Genomic DNA, 14,756 nt, shown 5'->3' with positions numbered 1-14,756 from the left:
TTTGCTTTGTGAGTAAAACAGAAACAGCATGATAGCTGCATGATTTCAAGCTTGAAAAACAAGTATACGCATCAAACATTTAATTTTAGGTGTGCCACACAGTTTCAGATAGATGACTATGGATTCACTCATTGCTACAAAAAATAACAGTATTAGTAATAAAATAATTTAAAATAATACTGGCAGTAATTACCCTACACAGCAATGTACTAGCAATTTTTGTCAACAAACTGCTCTATTTCTCCTTCTGTTCTGCCACTGACAGTATAGTTCATGATCCCTAAGCTAAAGGGAAGTGTAAGAAAATTTGCAGCCAGATTATTTTGGGTTATGCAGCAAATAAAGAAATTAATTAACCATTAAACCAAAGTCATCCATACTATCCTACTGTAAGTATAAATTCTTGCATTATTAACTATTTAACAATTGAGAACATACATATAACAGAAAAGTAAGTTACATCACAGAAATAATGCCCAAATTTGGAAACCGAAGCAGAGACTTGACAGTGCATCCTTTGCACCCATCTCCAGCAGCTGATAATAATTTGGCTGTCTGCTTTTGATAAACAAAGCTGTGATGTTCTACTGGAAATACACTTATAGTAGTATTAGCAATGGTATTTTCAATGACCTGAGTTCAGCATACTTGATGTTGGCTTCATGTTAACCTCGTTCTTCAGTGTTGCTCATCTAGTTCCAAAAAGTGATAATCTCATGTCAAATGCTGAGAGTGTCTGAAATCCAGGCTCAGATCCCAGTTTTTTAAGTGGCCCCTTATCCATTATGGCAGACTAATCTCAATTGCCAACACTGTTTAATTACCCTCCAAAATAGGTGTACGACTTGAATTAGCCTCTAGTTTCAGGGAGCTTTATTAAACAAAGACTGTTTCCCTTTTGGCTTGCACTAGATCACAGCACCTGGAAGTACTCTAGACGCCTCTAGGGAACAAGCTAACACCAATCTCTGCTTCTCAAAAATTCCTCATCTAAATTTAGACATGATCAGACAAGCAAAGGTCAAAAACACCAAACAGAGAGTGAGATGAGCATAAAGAAAGATTTTTGGAGAACAGATAGCAATACCGCTCAGGTAAAGGAGGTTGGGAGACTTCCTTTACTACATTTTGGAGATGTAAGTTTATGGGACCCAGTTCCACAGCCTGCTTACCTGCATTTCTTATTTGCAGCATGAGCTTTCTTACACTCCCCTGTCACCTCCCCTTTTCCTCTTTGATTGTCCAATGGACAAGCCAGTGCCAAGCTGCTTATATCTGCTATTCTGATCTGTTTTACACTGGCATCGACTTCTTGTTGCATTAGGTGCTGAATACCAGCCAGGGCTGGATTTACTCCTGTGCCTTTCTATGTTTTGATCTCTATAGCCTTCATAATCTCTGTTCATCCTGACTTGGATGAAAAGAAAATACATACAAAGGTTTATCTAAAATCCTGACTTCCAGTATGGACTAATCAAGGCAGAAATAGAGTTATTTGTAATTTCAAGTGCCACTGTAGGCCTCACTACACTGTCATGCAGCTCAGACTGATAGTGAAAAGAGAAGGTTAAAAGAGAACAGTGGACTGGAATCCCAAGATAAACGGAAGGATCCCTGTCTATTTAGGTTGCATGTACTCATATTATAAATAAATCATCGAGCTTTCTTGGGATGCCATCATCAAATAAGAAATGCTTTCCTTACATCAAAAAAAAAAAAAAAAAAAAAAAAAGGAATATCAACTCACATAACACAATAGAATTCTGTGTGCAGTATTCCTTGGATTAAAAAAATAATTCAGTGTCATGGTGAATAGCTATGTTTGTTTTTTTACTCTGAGGCTATCCCAATTATTGCTATTTGATCAGATGCGTGATTTAACAATTGAAATGACTGGCAAAAAAGTGATTTCTCTACAGAAATTTGTGTCATTGGATAGACAAAATTTTGGAAGAATGCTGATATAGGAAGGATACAAATCTTAGATATTTTAGGGTCAAAAACAGCTGTCTGCTGTAGCAAAATTTTAGACTTTTTAGAGATTGTAATCTAACCTTCAGGCTGTCTTGACACTGTTAACATAATTGATACATACAGCGATCAATGACATGATTTTACGTACCATAACTAATTCCTCAATTTGTTCCTGGCTCTGGTTCATTATCACTTGATGGGATATTTTCCAGATTTCAGGTATTGCTACATGTTCATACCTGAGAAGACTGTCTGCAAGCACTTTCCTTGAATCAAGAGCCTAAGGTGGAAGAAGCCAAGATAATTTTAATTTTAACTTTCTTTTTCCTAGAAAACAGTTCTAAAGAATGAAACATGTTTTGGGAACAACAAGTAGGGAAAGCGTAAGTGATTTCTGAACTTAATCTCATTAAATTTAAAAGCAGTGACATAAGCTAATGAGACTAGTTTGGGGGCACTACCAAAAGGACACATATTCTAAACAAAAACCTTTCCTGCAGATTTTAAAAGGGTATCACAAAGAGTAATATCTTACAGGTATCTCAGAGAAAACACTCTGTCCGACTTCATCAATTCTCAGTGGTGACTGGGTTGCTAACTCTCCAACATTTTCTTCAAAATTCCAATTCCAAATCATTTGCCTTCACGAAATACTACAAAGCCCTTAATGTTTTTAGCGTGTATTTTTTTATAGAAATAAAATGTTAGTGTAAGCATTTCATTCAGCTAACATGTTTGCCAGTGACAGAACAGCACAAATAAAAAAGCTCTAACCACTGCAGTGGCACAAAAACAATCCAATGTACACAGAGCCTGAACCCATAAGCATTTAAACATAGTGATTTTACCTATACTGTTATCTACTATATTGAACTTGATTCATATACTTATCCACAAACTTATGTAGTTACAATTTTGAACTTATTGGAGGTCTTGTATGTAAATATAATTTTGAACTCACCAGCACTATTAATTATGACCTGCAGCCACTGCAACCTGGCAAGGAACGCAGTGCTGTCAGCATACTGCTCATTTTTTGAGATACCTGAGCATTTGTTCTTACTGGGAAAGCACTTGCACAAAACACTTTCTGGTATTATTCGAGTTTAAATAATAATCCCATCTGTCCATCATGAAGCAGTGATGTTGAATCTAGCATCAATTCTGGACAATAAACAGAGATATTTAATGCAAAGGAACACTACAAGGTTTGGAGGTCTTGTTTGGTGGTAGGTTTAGGGGAACTGAAATACAAGAATCCTTACTGACTTCAACAGTGAGAGACATTCGATAAACAAAAATGAAAACAGAATATCAAGTACCATTTAACATGTAAAAAACCAGCTATGTTTATACCTCTTTCCAGGAAATATAATGTTATTTTTATCCTAGCTATTTCCATCTTCTATTTATTACCCACTTTGTAGACAAAATCATAGGTTAAGAATTCCCTAGAAGACATTTAAACAAAACATCCATTAAAAAAAATATGGAATGGAAACCGTAACTTTAAATTTGCCACAGTCAAGCAATATTTCCTATTCAAGAATGTGCAAAATCTGAAAAATATAAGAATCATGAACCACATCGTGCAACTTGAAATTGAGCATTAGTTTCATGCTGGATGTTGACAACAAGCAACATCTTATAGAAGCAGAGGTCAATCAGATCAGACCACCATAAAAAAGACAAATAGGACAGTACTGTGGGTAGATACCACTAGCGATCTGGAATTTTAATTCAGCTGCCACTAGTGCATCTTCTGATTTGTAAAGTCTGCATAGAGATGAAGGTGTAAATGAACAAACGTTAGACAGACTGTCTTTAAAATACAGCCTTTACCTTCTGTTCCAAGTTTGGGTTTTCAGAATTTTCTAGAAGTAGCACACAGAACCCACATACGAAATCAAGTATCTCAGTTCAAGAAAGACTCTTCATCTTCTCAGGGATGACTCAGCTAATCATTATAATACTCCTGGTTTACTAAAAGCTGTATTATTTTACAGTTGATTATAAAATATGCCAATGAGAAATTTCAATAACTGTTAGTGGTAAGAAGGGAATCTTACCCTTAAAAGGTATCTTAGTATCTGACTTTTAATTACTGGAGTGTGATTGTAGATAAAGATGGTAGACAGTTCACTACACGCATTTGCACACATAGACAACCTTAAAGAGGGGTGGATTAAAGATACAGAATTGAAGAGTTCCTCTGGGTGATCATTCTTACCAGCTTAAACCAGAAAGGTCTAAAGCAAAAAAATAACAATAGGTTAAATTAGACCTTGAAGATTTTGTATTATGCAAGAGAAAACAAAAGCAACTCCTATCAGCAGTCTTTGTATCAGCAGTTCATTCCTTTGAGAGTCTAGATGGAAGAGTAAGCAGAGAGTAAATGACATTGAATCTGGAGCATCTCTATTTGACATACAATTAAAAAAAAGTTGCTACACATGCAAAAAACACAAAGATGAAAATTTCTTAAACGAGCATGCTTACACAGTAGCCAAAATTTGGCAAGAAACTAGACTAATATAGACAAAAACTCTAAAAGTAGATGCGACAGTGATACTCAGCATGAACTTTAGCATAACTGGGGAACTGGTGGACTCATTTCAGTTTTTTGACTCCCCAAAGCAACCACAGGATAATCATGAACAGACAAAATATTTGTATGATCACAGATATGAAAAATGAGAAATGTGGTGCAGCCACTTAAGCATACTCCAACAATATTACAGGATGAAAAAACAAAATTACAGTATTTGGAAAAAATCACTACATTTTTGTTATGTCTGCAGTTTGCAAAGTATCAGATACTAATAATGTGTGTGGGATGTGATACAAAATTTTGAACATTTGGTCCTAGGTCTGCTAGCTGTTTGTGTATTGTTACGTAACCAGTGACCCACACATGTGGCATGTTCTGAGCTGTATTATTTAATACAATAATTCCAAAGTTCCATACAAAATATGGAATACAAAATGCTTAAGTGTTAGATAATTTCTAATATACTATGCCTGTAAAAGTCTTCCAAACTTAAATTCCGTTCATCCCATCACCTATTAAGAGCAGTTTGTTTCTCAACACAAACAAAGCTAAGAAATCCATCTTCCCTTAAGTAAAGAGCCCCTGCTCTTTAAAAGGACATACTTACCTCACCCCGAACTCCTGGAAGGGTTCCTTTTCCATGGAGTACGAAGAAGATGGATCCCTTTTCACATGGAGTTTTTCCCAAACGAATTTTCTACTCTTTCTCTACTCTTGCTGCCACAACTGAAACAGGTTGAAAAACCTTGCAGCTTATGCTACTCTAACTTCTACACATTTCTTCTGAGTTTCCATCTGAATCTTTGCTTTGTATAGAAGAAACCCTAACGCACACTACTAATTCTTTGTCTTCACACCAAGAACCTATGTAGGCCTAGCATTCATTTGTATATTCTTTACATAAACAACACAAATATTGATATCTCATTTCAGCTTTTATTTGGATATTTTTAAGTTAAGTTGCTCAAGTCCATTTTCCATCAATACAGACACTAAAAATTGAGATCAACATTTAAGGCAACATTAGCATTCATGCCAAGCTCAATATGCAAACTCTAAGCACCACAGCATTTAAAAATTGTCACAAGTCCCCTACCTCCATCACACATTCCCTTTTCATTTTAACTCTGCTAACCCACACCACACTCAGGAATTCAATTTAGATGCCATTCTCCAGTAAGATCTTGTCATTTCTTGTATTTTGATTATTTCATACTAGATTGCTTATCAATAAGGTGACATAAATGATCGAGATATGTTTCATGGTGAAAGCACGTGGCTGATTTATGTTGTGAGAGCATATGGGAAAAATCTTTTTCCCCCTTTTTTTTCCTAATATTTAACATAATTATTCAACAACTTAGTAGAGATATTACATATTTAGTCTTTTCATAAAGGCCATACATTGAGACTTGTTAGAATGATAATCTTGCTTTAAATTCTGATTTCTTTAGTCTTTAATGTTACTGTTGACAAGTGTTTGAGTTAAGGATGCTGAAGTGCAACTCTTGTGTAAGAATATGTACAAGTATACAAAAGACCATACAATTCTTAATACAGAGTAAATAAGGATTTGTCTTGTGCCTGTAGATCTTGCTGATTTCTCTTTTTACAGTAAAAGGAAGGGTTTTTCTTAAGAAGTGTGTTTATTACAAGATGATTATATCACAGAACATACAAGAGTTAAAATGAACCAGTTACAAAATAAGAAGTGGTATGTAAATTTTCATATAACCTAGTAGCAGGATCAGTATTTTACAAAGTACATATAAAAGTACTTCATATACAAAGAAACATACAAATGTGCAAACACCATTGTCACAGGTGGAAATTTGTCAGTTGAAAAATGCTAGAAAAATCCTTCATTTTCTTTGTTTTGAAATTGTAAATGCATTAAAAACAGCTGCATTACCTATTGTGTATGTGAAGTGAGAAGTTCATATTCCTTTTTGACAAAATACATTAGTTATAAAAAACAAACAAAAAACATTAATAACTGAAAAACTGTAATAAGTATAGTCAGTTTGATTAGGCTGACATTAAGTTATAAGCAGAATGTCTGGAAAAAAAATGAGAAAATACTGAATCATATATACATTTTTTTGTAATATTAGTGTGCTATTTAACATATTAACATATCAAAATAAAAACAATGGCTTAGTTACCTACAGATTCTACTCAATGTCATCACTATTTGTAGACTGTAAAACTTTTAATAATTTGGGGTTATTAAACACATTTCTCCCAAGATTTTAAGTTGAACAAACACAATTTTATCAAATGTAAAAATCTATAAACAATCTTCCAATTTATGTGCAAAAATGTTTAAAAAGTATCAAATCACAACACATCAACCCAGATTATTTACATATTTAATATCTGTAAATGTTAACTAGCTAGTATTGTTCTGCTATAAATAACTTACCTGTCATTCAAAATGTGAGCATTTTAAAGATTTCAGTGCAAGTGCTTGCTCCACTGTTTAGTGCATTATCATCACGTTTGTTATTTTTTATTTTACAGTGAGCAGAACAGCATATAAATTAACATATACAACTCACACTTAAGAGATCTTCCTTCTACCAAATTCCTAGTTTGTTTTTTCCTGCATCTCTACGATAGTGTCAGCCAGATTTCTTTCACATATCCCATCATAATAGCAAACAGAATCTAAAAAGAAAGTGCTATGATCTTCAGATAACCCCTAGAACTTGAAATTCCATAACAACATTGCTGAAGCACTCTGTAGAGCACGAGATTAAAGACTGGCCTGCATGCTGAGAAGACACTTGAAAATCTGTTAATTTCAGAATGGCAATTGCATTTTTTGGTCTTAAAAAAATATCAACAGTTTTAATATCACCAATCTGATATATATGTCACTGGACTCACAAGCTTTGTTTCTTTCTTTTTTTTAGGAATTGTAGACATGTTTCCTCTTAACAATGACTACCTTGGAAATAAGAATTTCTGTTTAAAAATATAAATAAGGAGAAAATAGACTTTCTGCTGTAGAGAATTTTACAAGCTACTTTGGACAGCTTTCCTTATCAGAGCAACTCAGAAATGAGAAAATGAGGATTAGAAAATAGTGCAAATACGGCTCACTTTTCTAGCTAGGAATTGTACTGAAGAAAGTGGAAATTCAGGATAAATGAATTATTATTTTTCAAAGTCCTCCCTGCAGGAAAAAAAAACCAAACGGTTACAGTGGTTATAATTATTAAACAGAAAAGAAACTTCAGCGTATTATCAATGTTTATAGCTGAAATGTAAGGAAGGCTGGTTGTCAGCAACATTTCAGAACACATCTTACAAAAAGAGTTGCTTTAAACATATCTTGATAATGGAATGTTATTCCTTTCTAAGCATCTGAAATGCAGCTCTGGATTCTGTCCATCCATTGTTGAGCACTTTGTGCATCTTGGGCACAAAAATTATACACACGTTTGTTTGTCTTCAACTGCGAAAGAAAAATAAGAACGTGAAAAGTCAACACACAATATAGAAAAAGAAGCTTATAAATTTTACTTCCAGCTGTAATCTACTAATTGAGTCTGAATGTATGGGGTTTTTTTTGTTTGTTTGTTTTAATTTCTGCTGAGAAATTGAGAATCATGACTAGCTAGCTCCATAAAAACTTTTTGTGTTGAGTTGGCATGGCAGCTCCATTCAAGCTCTCGTCTTCCAGACAGAATGAAAGTAGTAGGTTAAACAAGGAAAGTTTCAGGTAAACATCAAGTAAAAACCAGATATACTTACATCAAAAAATGCTTTTTCACTTGCATGTTTTGGGGCTCCAATAGTTGGAGAAGCAGGAATCACTGTTTCTACTTCTGCAAGGTCTATGTGACCCTTACAGCTTGTATCTTCACCAGAGTCATAGTATCGTAACTAGACCACATGAGAGAGAAAAGTTAAATCCAAATACACTATTCAGATGGACCTTTCATTTTTATTACCTTTATTGTCCTTTCCTGGATATAACTTGGGAATTTGGGGAGTGAAGGTAGGAAGAAAAAATGCTATTAACACCTGAAGCCATCAGACATAGGCAATTGCTAAGACAGTCATTGGTCTGGTATACAAGATAGTGGGACTGCTGAGAGACTTTTACTGGCCAGACCTCTATTTGATATCTCTGGCTAATAGCAATGTCTCCATCATCCACTCCTGTGCAGATCACTGAACTGAGAGAATGTGTTGTCATGAGAATCTCAGAGAAGAGAAGCTTCTAACAGTTAAACACTGTTTCTGTCAGAAAAACTGATAAGGACTGCTGACTCCTGAAGTCTAGATTCTGCTCTTATCCTTCACAAATCCTCTGCCCAGAAGCAATCTCTTCCCTGTTAATTTCAATGAAACTAACACAAGAACATTACTCCACCAAATAGTTAAGAAAATATTGTCTGTATTTCAAGAATAGAAAATGATCAGCAAAAATTTAAGAATGATTTTAGATAATTATAAACACAGAAAACTTCAATTTTCCTATATTTAGTGGTTGAACAAGACTTGCTTTTTTCACCTAGCAAAGATACTTTAATATGAATGCAAATCACTGTAAACTGAGTTTTGATATACAAATTGTTCCAGAAGATAAAATCTAGAGTTCACTGAAAAAAAAAATACAACAACCCATAAACAGATGCATTATAGTAAAGCAAACCCTCACAGCCACAGAATTCAAGCTACGATCGACGTGTATCTGCTTCAGACTGCATATACTCTTACATCTGTGATATTCAGGAGGATATTTGGTTTACAAAAAATTTAAAAGTCTTTTTTTTTTTTTTTCTTCTGCAGAATGATGAGTCTTCTCTCTTCTGTTTCAGGAGGAACAATTACAATTAGGACATTTGCTAGTATATTACCACATAGCATAATCCGGGGATCCTCAATGAGTGGCTTAAAAATGACTGTCTTGTATTACATATTTTTTAAAGTGTCAATTACAATGCATTAATATATTTTCTAACAAAGCACACACAGGTCTCAGAAGTTATTTGAACAACCTGCACTGTGTGGCTATGTGGAACATTTTGCTCAGTAAAGATTACTTCTTGATCACTCAATATTATTTTAAGCATGGAAGATCACAAATTTCCACTGTCAAATTCTGTAAATCAGGTAAAATATTTAGGCCAACAGATACCCTATTTTTAGTGCTTCTTGATGTACAATGATTTTTCAGAATATTTATGAATTATTTGGCTATTTTGCTTACCTCACTGTGAAGAATTTAAACTACTCCTATATATACCACCTAACATTATTGTTTAATCAGGAACTTGGCATTTGAAGACTATAGAGGGAAAATTTGGGGGTATTCTAACTAAATTCTAACTCACTTTAATTTAAAAAACTCTAACTGATCTCAGAAAGATAGCTGTTCCTATTCTTCAGATTTGAAAATACTTCCAAGGTTTCACTCACGTTAGCTGCCTCAAGTACAGATTACAGAAGAGCACCACAAATGCCAAGTGAGGTAAATGGACTTTTCCATAAAAGCAATTCAGGTGATATTTTTTCAGAGAATACAATGTTATTTCATGTAAAGAAAAATGCTCATGACAAAGTACTTGAGGAGCAAAGAGGATGTAAAATACATGCTTTGGGAGCATCAAGTACCTACTCCAGTTTTAACAATTGAAACTTGCTATCAGTTACCATATTATCTCTCAGAATCCCAACTGCAATCAAGAAATTACCTACTAAGTTTCCAGCTGTTAAAAACAGATTTTGGTTCTTCTGGAAACTACAGGGGTCATACTAGAATGCCTGATGATACTCAACACTTATTTGCTTAATGATCTTGTAGAGTTAAAAATGCTTTAAAAATTGCTACCTCCTCAAACTGTCCATTCAGAATGTTTTATCAGTCACACAGTACACACAGAGTCTATAACAATGTAATTTACACATTGCTTCAGAAAATAATTATTATTGCTGATTACTTGTAAAATTAAACTAAATCAATAAATAAAAAAACAGCAAACTTGACATTAAAAAAAAACAATATTGAAAAGTTTTTACCTGGTGTTTGGTCACATCCAGCACAAACCAGCGGGGCTTCCAGCCTTTCAGCAAAGCTCCTCTTTTGTATAACGTACCTTCAAAAGATCTGGAAGATGCAGAAAATACAAACGACACATGATGATAGTGACACACGTGAATGGTGATATATAAATACATATAAAACCCAAAATGACTAAAAAAATATTTAAGCATTTCTTTTACTGTAGTGAAACAAATCATTTTTAAACAACAGCCTAGTTTGGTGACTGATACAGTGATAAACACTATTTCAGCTCTCTAGACCCTTTCAATATGCAGCTACAGTCCAGGCATGTCCAACCTGTGGCTCGAGGACTACATGCAGCCTGGCACCATTTTCAGTTGATATAAATACATTACCTGTTACTTTTCAAATGAAACATAGAGTTGCAATCAGATATCCAATTCAAAAATGTGATAAAAGTCTCGTATAGAGACATGAAAAGCCCTATCTTACCAGAGAAAAATATCCCTTGCTTCACAACCATGTCTTATTCATGTAATTGCTTTTTAGCACAACGTAAATTTGTGAACAATTGTTAAGCATGAAATATATGAAGAGTAAAATTTCATCAAAAATCTCTGATGCAACCCTTGTGACTTCACTGCAAATTGAACTACTGCCAAGAAAAGAGGCTGATGCATTAGTTTTACAAAAACAGGGTCAAATGTCCCACTAGCTTTATGTCTCTGCTGTTCACTTTTTAACATCTTAAGAAAAATATTAAAATGTCTCCTGTTTTATTATGATGGCCCACAGCATCAGAGGCAGATGGTGATGGTCTGACAGTAGGGGCTGAACCTTCCCACCAATATTCCCTTGTGGTTGCTGTGTGAGAGATGGTGGCAGAGGGAAGTCTGACAAAATGGCATCTGATATGGAAATGAGCATGAAGGCAAATGGGCGTAACTGAATTCCTCCATGGGGGAAAAAATTGCACCCACTGACATTCATCAACACTTGCTGTTCCTGGAAACCTGGATGCAAGCACAGTCAGGTGGTGGTGGTGCATTTCAGCAGTGGTGACAGCAATACTGCATCACCTCTACTGGTGCAAATTTTTATAAGCGCAGCATGGAGGCTCTTGTTCACTGCTGGCAAAAATGAACAGCTAATGGTGGTGCCTATGTTGAAAAATAGTGTTTTGTAGCTGAGAATTTGCCCTACTGAACAGTGCTATTGTATTTTGTCAGAGCAACTTATGTTGACCCAAGACAACTTTACTCAGTGCAGCCCAGCCAAGCCAAAAGGTTGGACAACCATAACCAAAACCTTCCTGTTTTAGAAAGGGAAAGACTGAAAGATCTATGTATACAAAAGATTCATTTTTTTCCTAAGGCTTGTACCATTCTTATACAAGGTTCATAAATACTTTCTGACTGTTTGGTTTACCTATTTTCATCATTCTTTGAAGTGAAATGATTGTATAGCGTAGTTGCTCTCCTATCTACTCCATTGGAGGGAGAGATGCTTGCACTCTGTTCCTCACCCAGCCCATTGTCAGGCATTTCCAACAAAGATCTCTTTTGATAGGAATGTAGATTAGCTGACATCATCCCTGAGGAGCCAGAAGGATGTCTCTGAAGCTACAAAGAAGAAAACAATCTTAAACAAGATCTAGGCAAATTTAGAACTGAGAAATCTGATTGTTTGATGAGCTAAAACATTATAAATGTATTACAGTAGAAAACCAAAACATAACATTCTTTTTGAAATAAACACGACCCACAACTCTTCCTGGTAGTCTATATAGTTAATAATTTGCAATTAAATACATGAATAGTGAAGAACTACACCTGATCTATTACTAAAGATCTGTTAATATTTCATTTTTACATGCTTTTATTCTCAAATTATCAGAATCTAGTCTATATTCATTGCTCTCATTAATGCTGCTGTGTGCAAGAGGAATCTGAAGAGAATACAGAAGTGCAATTTTAACGGAAATGCACTCCTCAATAAAGAGAGCATCTCACGGGTTTGAATTCTGGTGTAACTTCACAATTCCAGCCATCAGCTTTGTACATATCTGTGAACACTGACATTATGATTTTTCAGCTTTAATTTTATCAGTGCTTATACGATAAATGCAACCTTACCCTGGTAAGATTTGTCGATACTTGGCAAGGATTTGCTAAAACATTTGCAGCAATTTATTTGCTCAAATGCATTTGCAGCAATTTGAACATCAACAGTTCTTTGGAATTTGGAATTTCTGTGAGGAAGTAAGGTGTGTAACCACCTTCTTAATATTAAGTATTCAGCATATTGTTTTGACTTGATCTACAGTTTGTTATTTGCAAAATAAAAATGTTGCGTAGCAACACACAGAAGACAAAATCACTCTTCACTGCAACAAGGCAAACATTTAACTTAATAAACACATGGGAGAGATACCTACCAGCTTGCTCTTTCTCTGTAATATTATCCCTACATCACTTCTGTTTGCTGTAGAAATTGAGCTGTTTGTCATGCATTTTGAGATGATCTCAAAATACTACACAAATAATATTTGGTACAATGTGTAAATTGTGAATTACTACGGGAGAAAAAAAATCTTCATAATACAAATCAGTGTTGCCTCTGAAGAGTCATAGAGATGGCATTTCACTGCATTTCCTATGCAGGAGGATACATCCACAAAGTGTGAAAAGAAATTATTTAAGAAAAGCCTTGTTTATTCCAGTGACATAAATTTGAATATCGTTTCCCTTGCTTTCTCAGAATCATCTAGAAGTAGTCAGACATTTGGATACAATAAATTTCCATAAATTCATTAGTTGAAAAGAAAAAAAAAAAAGTGAAGCTTCCAAGAGCTACTTTATAGATTTAAGTCATTTTAGTAGATTCTCAGTAACCCCTGAATTTGGTCTTAATCTGCAGAACAGTATCCTAGAGAATTATTTGGAGCTGACTCTTAGCTACTACATTTATCTGAGAGCAAGAGACTGATGTCGGGTACATTTATACTTGCATTTTCTTTTCTGCTTCCAATTATTCAATAAAAACTTAATCCTCTGCTTTGCTCATATAAATAACCTTCCGTTCTGGATTTGTCTAGGTATGAGGTGAATTTAAATGACTATGATAGACATAAAACTTATTGCTTTATTGAAATCAAAGGACAAATAACAGAGTAGTTCTGAAGACTAACAAACTCACGAAGGCTGGCAAACTTGAACAAGTTTGTCAAGCTGAAGAGTTATGGCACAGTTTTATGCCAAGTTGATAAAGAAAGCTCCCCAAAGCCATTATCTAACAAACTTCCTAGTGCACATAGAGAGAAAAAAAGAAAGAAAAGAAAAAAAAGGCTGCTTTTGAATTAGAAAATATCTGCAATGTCAGCTACTCATTTTACTGGAGTCAAGAACTAGAAACATAGCACGAACAGTTTTTTGCCTTTACCAGAATCTACAATTCCAAAGTTGCATGTAGACATGGAAATATCTTTACTTATCCTTGAACCTCTGTCATTTCCTTTCAGCTACCTCCAGGAACTGATTTTTTTTTTGTACTTGAAGACTTTGACAGAATGAATATTTTAATAATATTGAGTCATACAATTTTGTACTAGTAAAATGTTTGTGCTCATTTTGTCTACGTGCCTTAATCTACTGCTGAGAAGTAATTAATTAAATGGTGTAAATAAGTATAAACATGCTTTTCTATGTGTAGAGAAACAGAGCTGGTATCCAAGGTTAGAACTACACGTTCAGTTTTTCAAAAGCAGTACTTTACTCCAAGAAACACAGTGATTTTGACAGTGTCCCAGGTATAAAGCCCGTGCTGGAAGAATTCCTTTGCTACTTACATTGTCTTGTCTAGTGTCATCCTTTAGATTCATTTTGACCCTTTCCCACAAAAGCTGCCATCTTTCTGGGCTCTGATTTAATTTACTTTCCAACCTTTCAATTTCCTGAAACAAATGACAAGGGTTAAGAAGAAACATTTTTAACTGATCACTTCCTGACAATCACTTTAATACAATCACTGCCCATGGAGGTCGTGGATGCCCCATCCCTGGAGGCATTCAGGGCCAGGCTGGATGTGGCTCTGGGAAGCCTGGTCTGGTGGTTGGTGATCCTGCTCACAGCAGGGAGGTTGAAATAGATGATTACTGTGGTCCTTTTCAACCCAGGCCATCCTACAATTCTATGATTTTCTAGTAAATAT

General features: G+C 34.8%; 1 protein-coding gene across 5 annotated transcripts in view; it reads right to left on the bottom strand.

Annotated features, from left to right (window-relative positions):
• Positions 1 to 5,441: 5,441 nt before the first annotated feature.
• The window catches only part of SBF2 (SET binding factor 2), a 238,330-nt gene continuing 229,015 nt past the window's right edge, over positions 5,442 to 14,756 (bottom strand). For all 5 annotated transcript variants that reach the window (XM_042813556.1, XM_042813558.1, XM_042813557.1 and 2 more), the window contains 5 exons: positions 14,395 to 14,499; positions 11,976 to 12,169; positions 10,562 to 10,649; positions 8,288 to 8,419; positions 5,442 to 7,988 (listed from right to left, as the gene is read on the bottom strand). In XM_042813556.1, the coding sequence (XP_042669490.1) occupies positions 7,890 to 7,988; positions 8,288 to 8,419; positions 10,562 to 10,649; positions 11,976 to 12,169; positions 14,395 to 14,499 (618 nt within the window). In that variant the 3' untranslated portion in view covers positions 5,442 to 7,889. The remainder of the gene's footprint in view (positions 7,989 to 8,287; positions 8,420 to 10,561; positions 10,650 to 11,975; positions 12,170 to 14,394; positions 14,500 to 14,756) is intronic.

Source organism: Centrocercus urophasianus, unplaced genomic scaffold (assembly GCF_019232065.1).
Source record: "Centrocercus urophasianus isolate 14NV4802_14NV808 unplaced genomic scaffold, USGS_Curo_1.0 seq_14, whole genome shotgun sequence".
Lineage (NCBI taxonomy): Eukaryota > Metazoa > Chordata > Aves > Galliformes > Phasianidae > Centrocercus > Centrocercus urophasianus.
The sequence above is the reverse complement of the archived record's forward strand: the minus strand, read 5'-3'. Positions and strand labels throughout refer to the sequence as shown.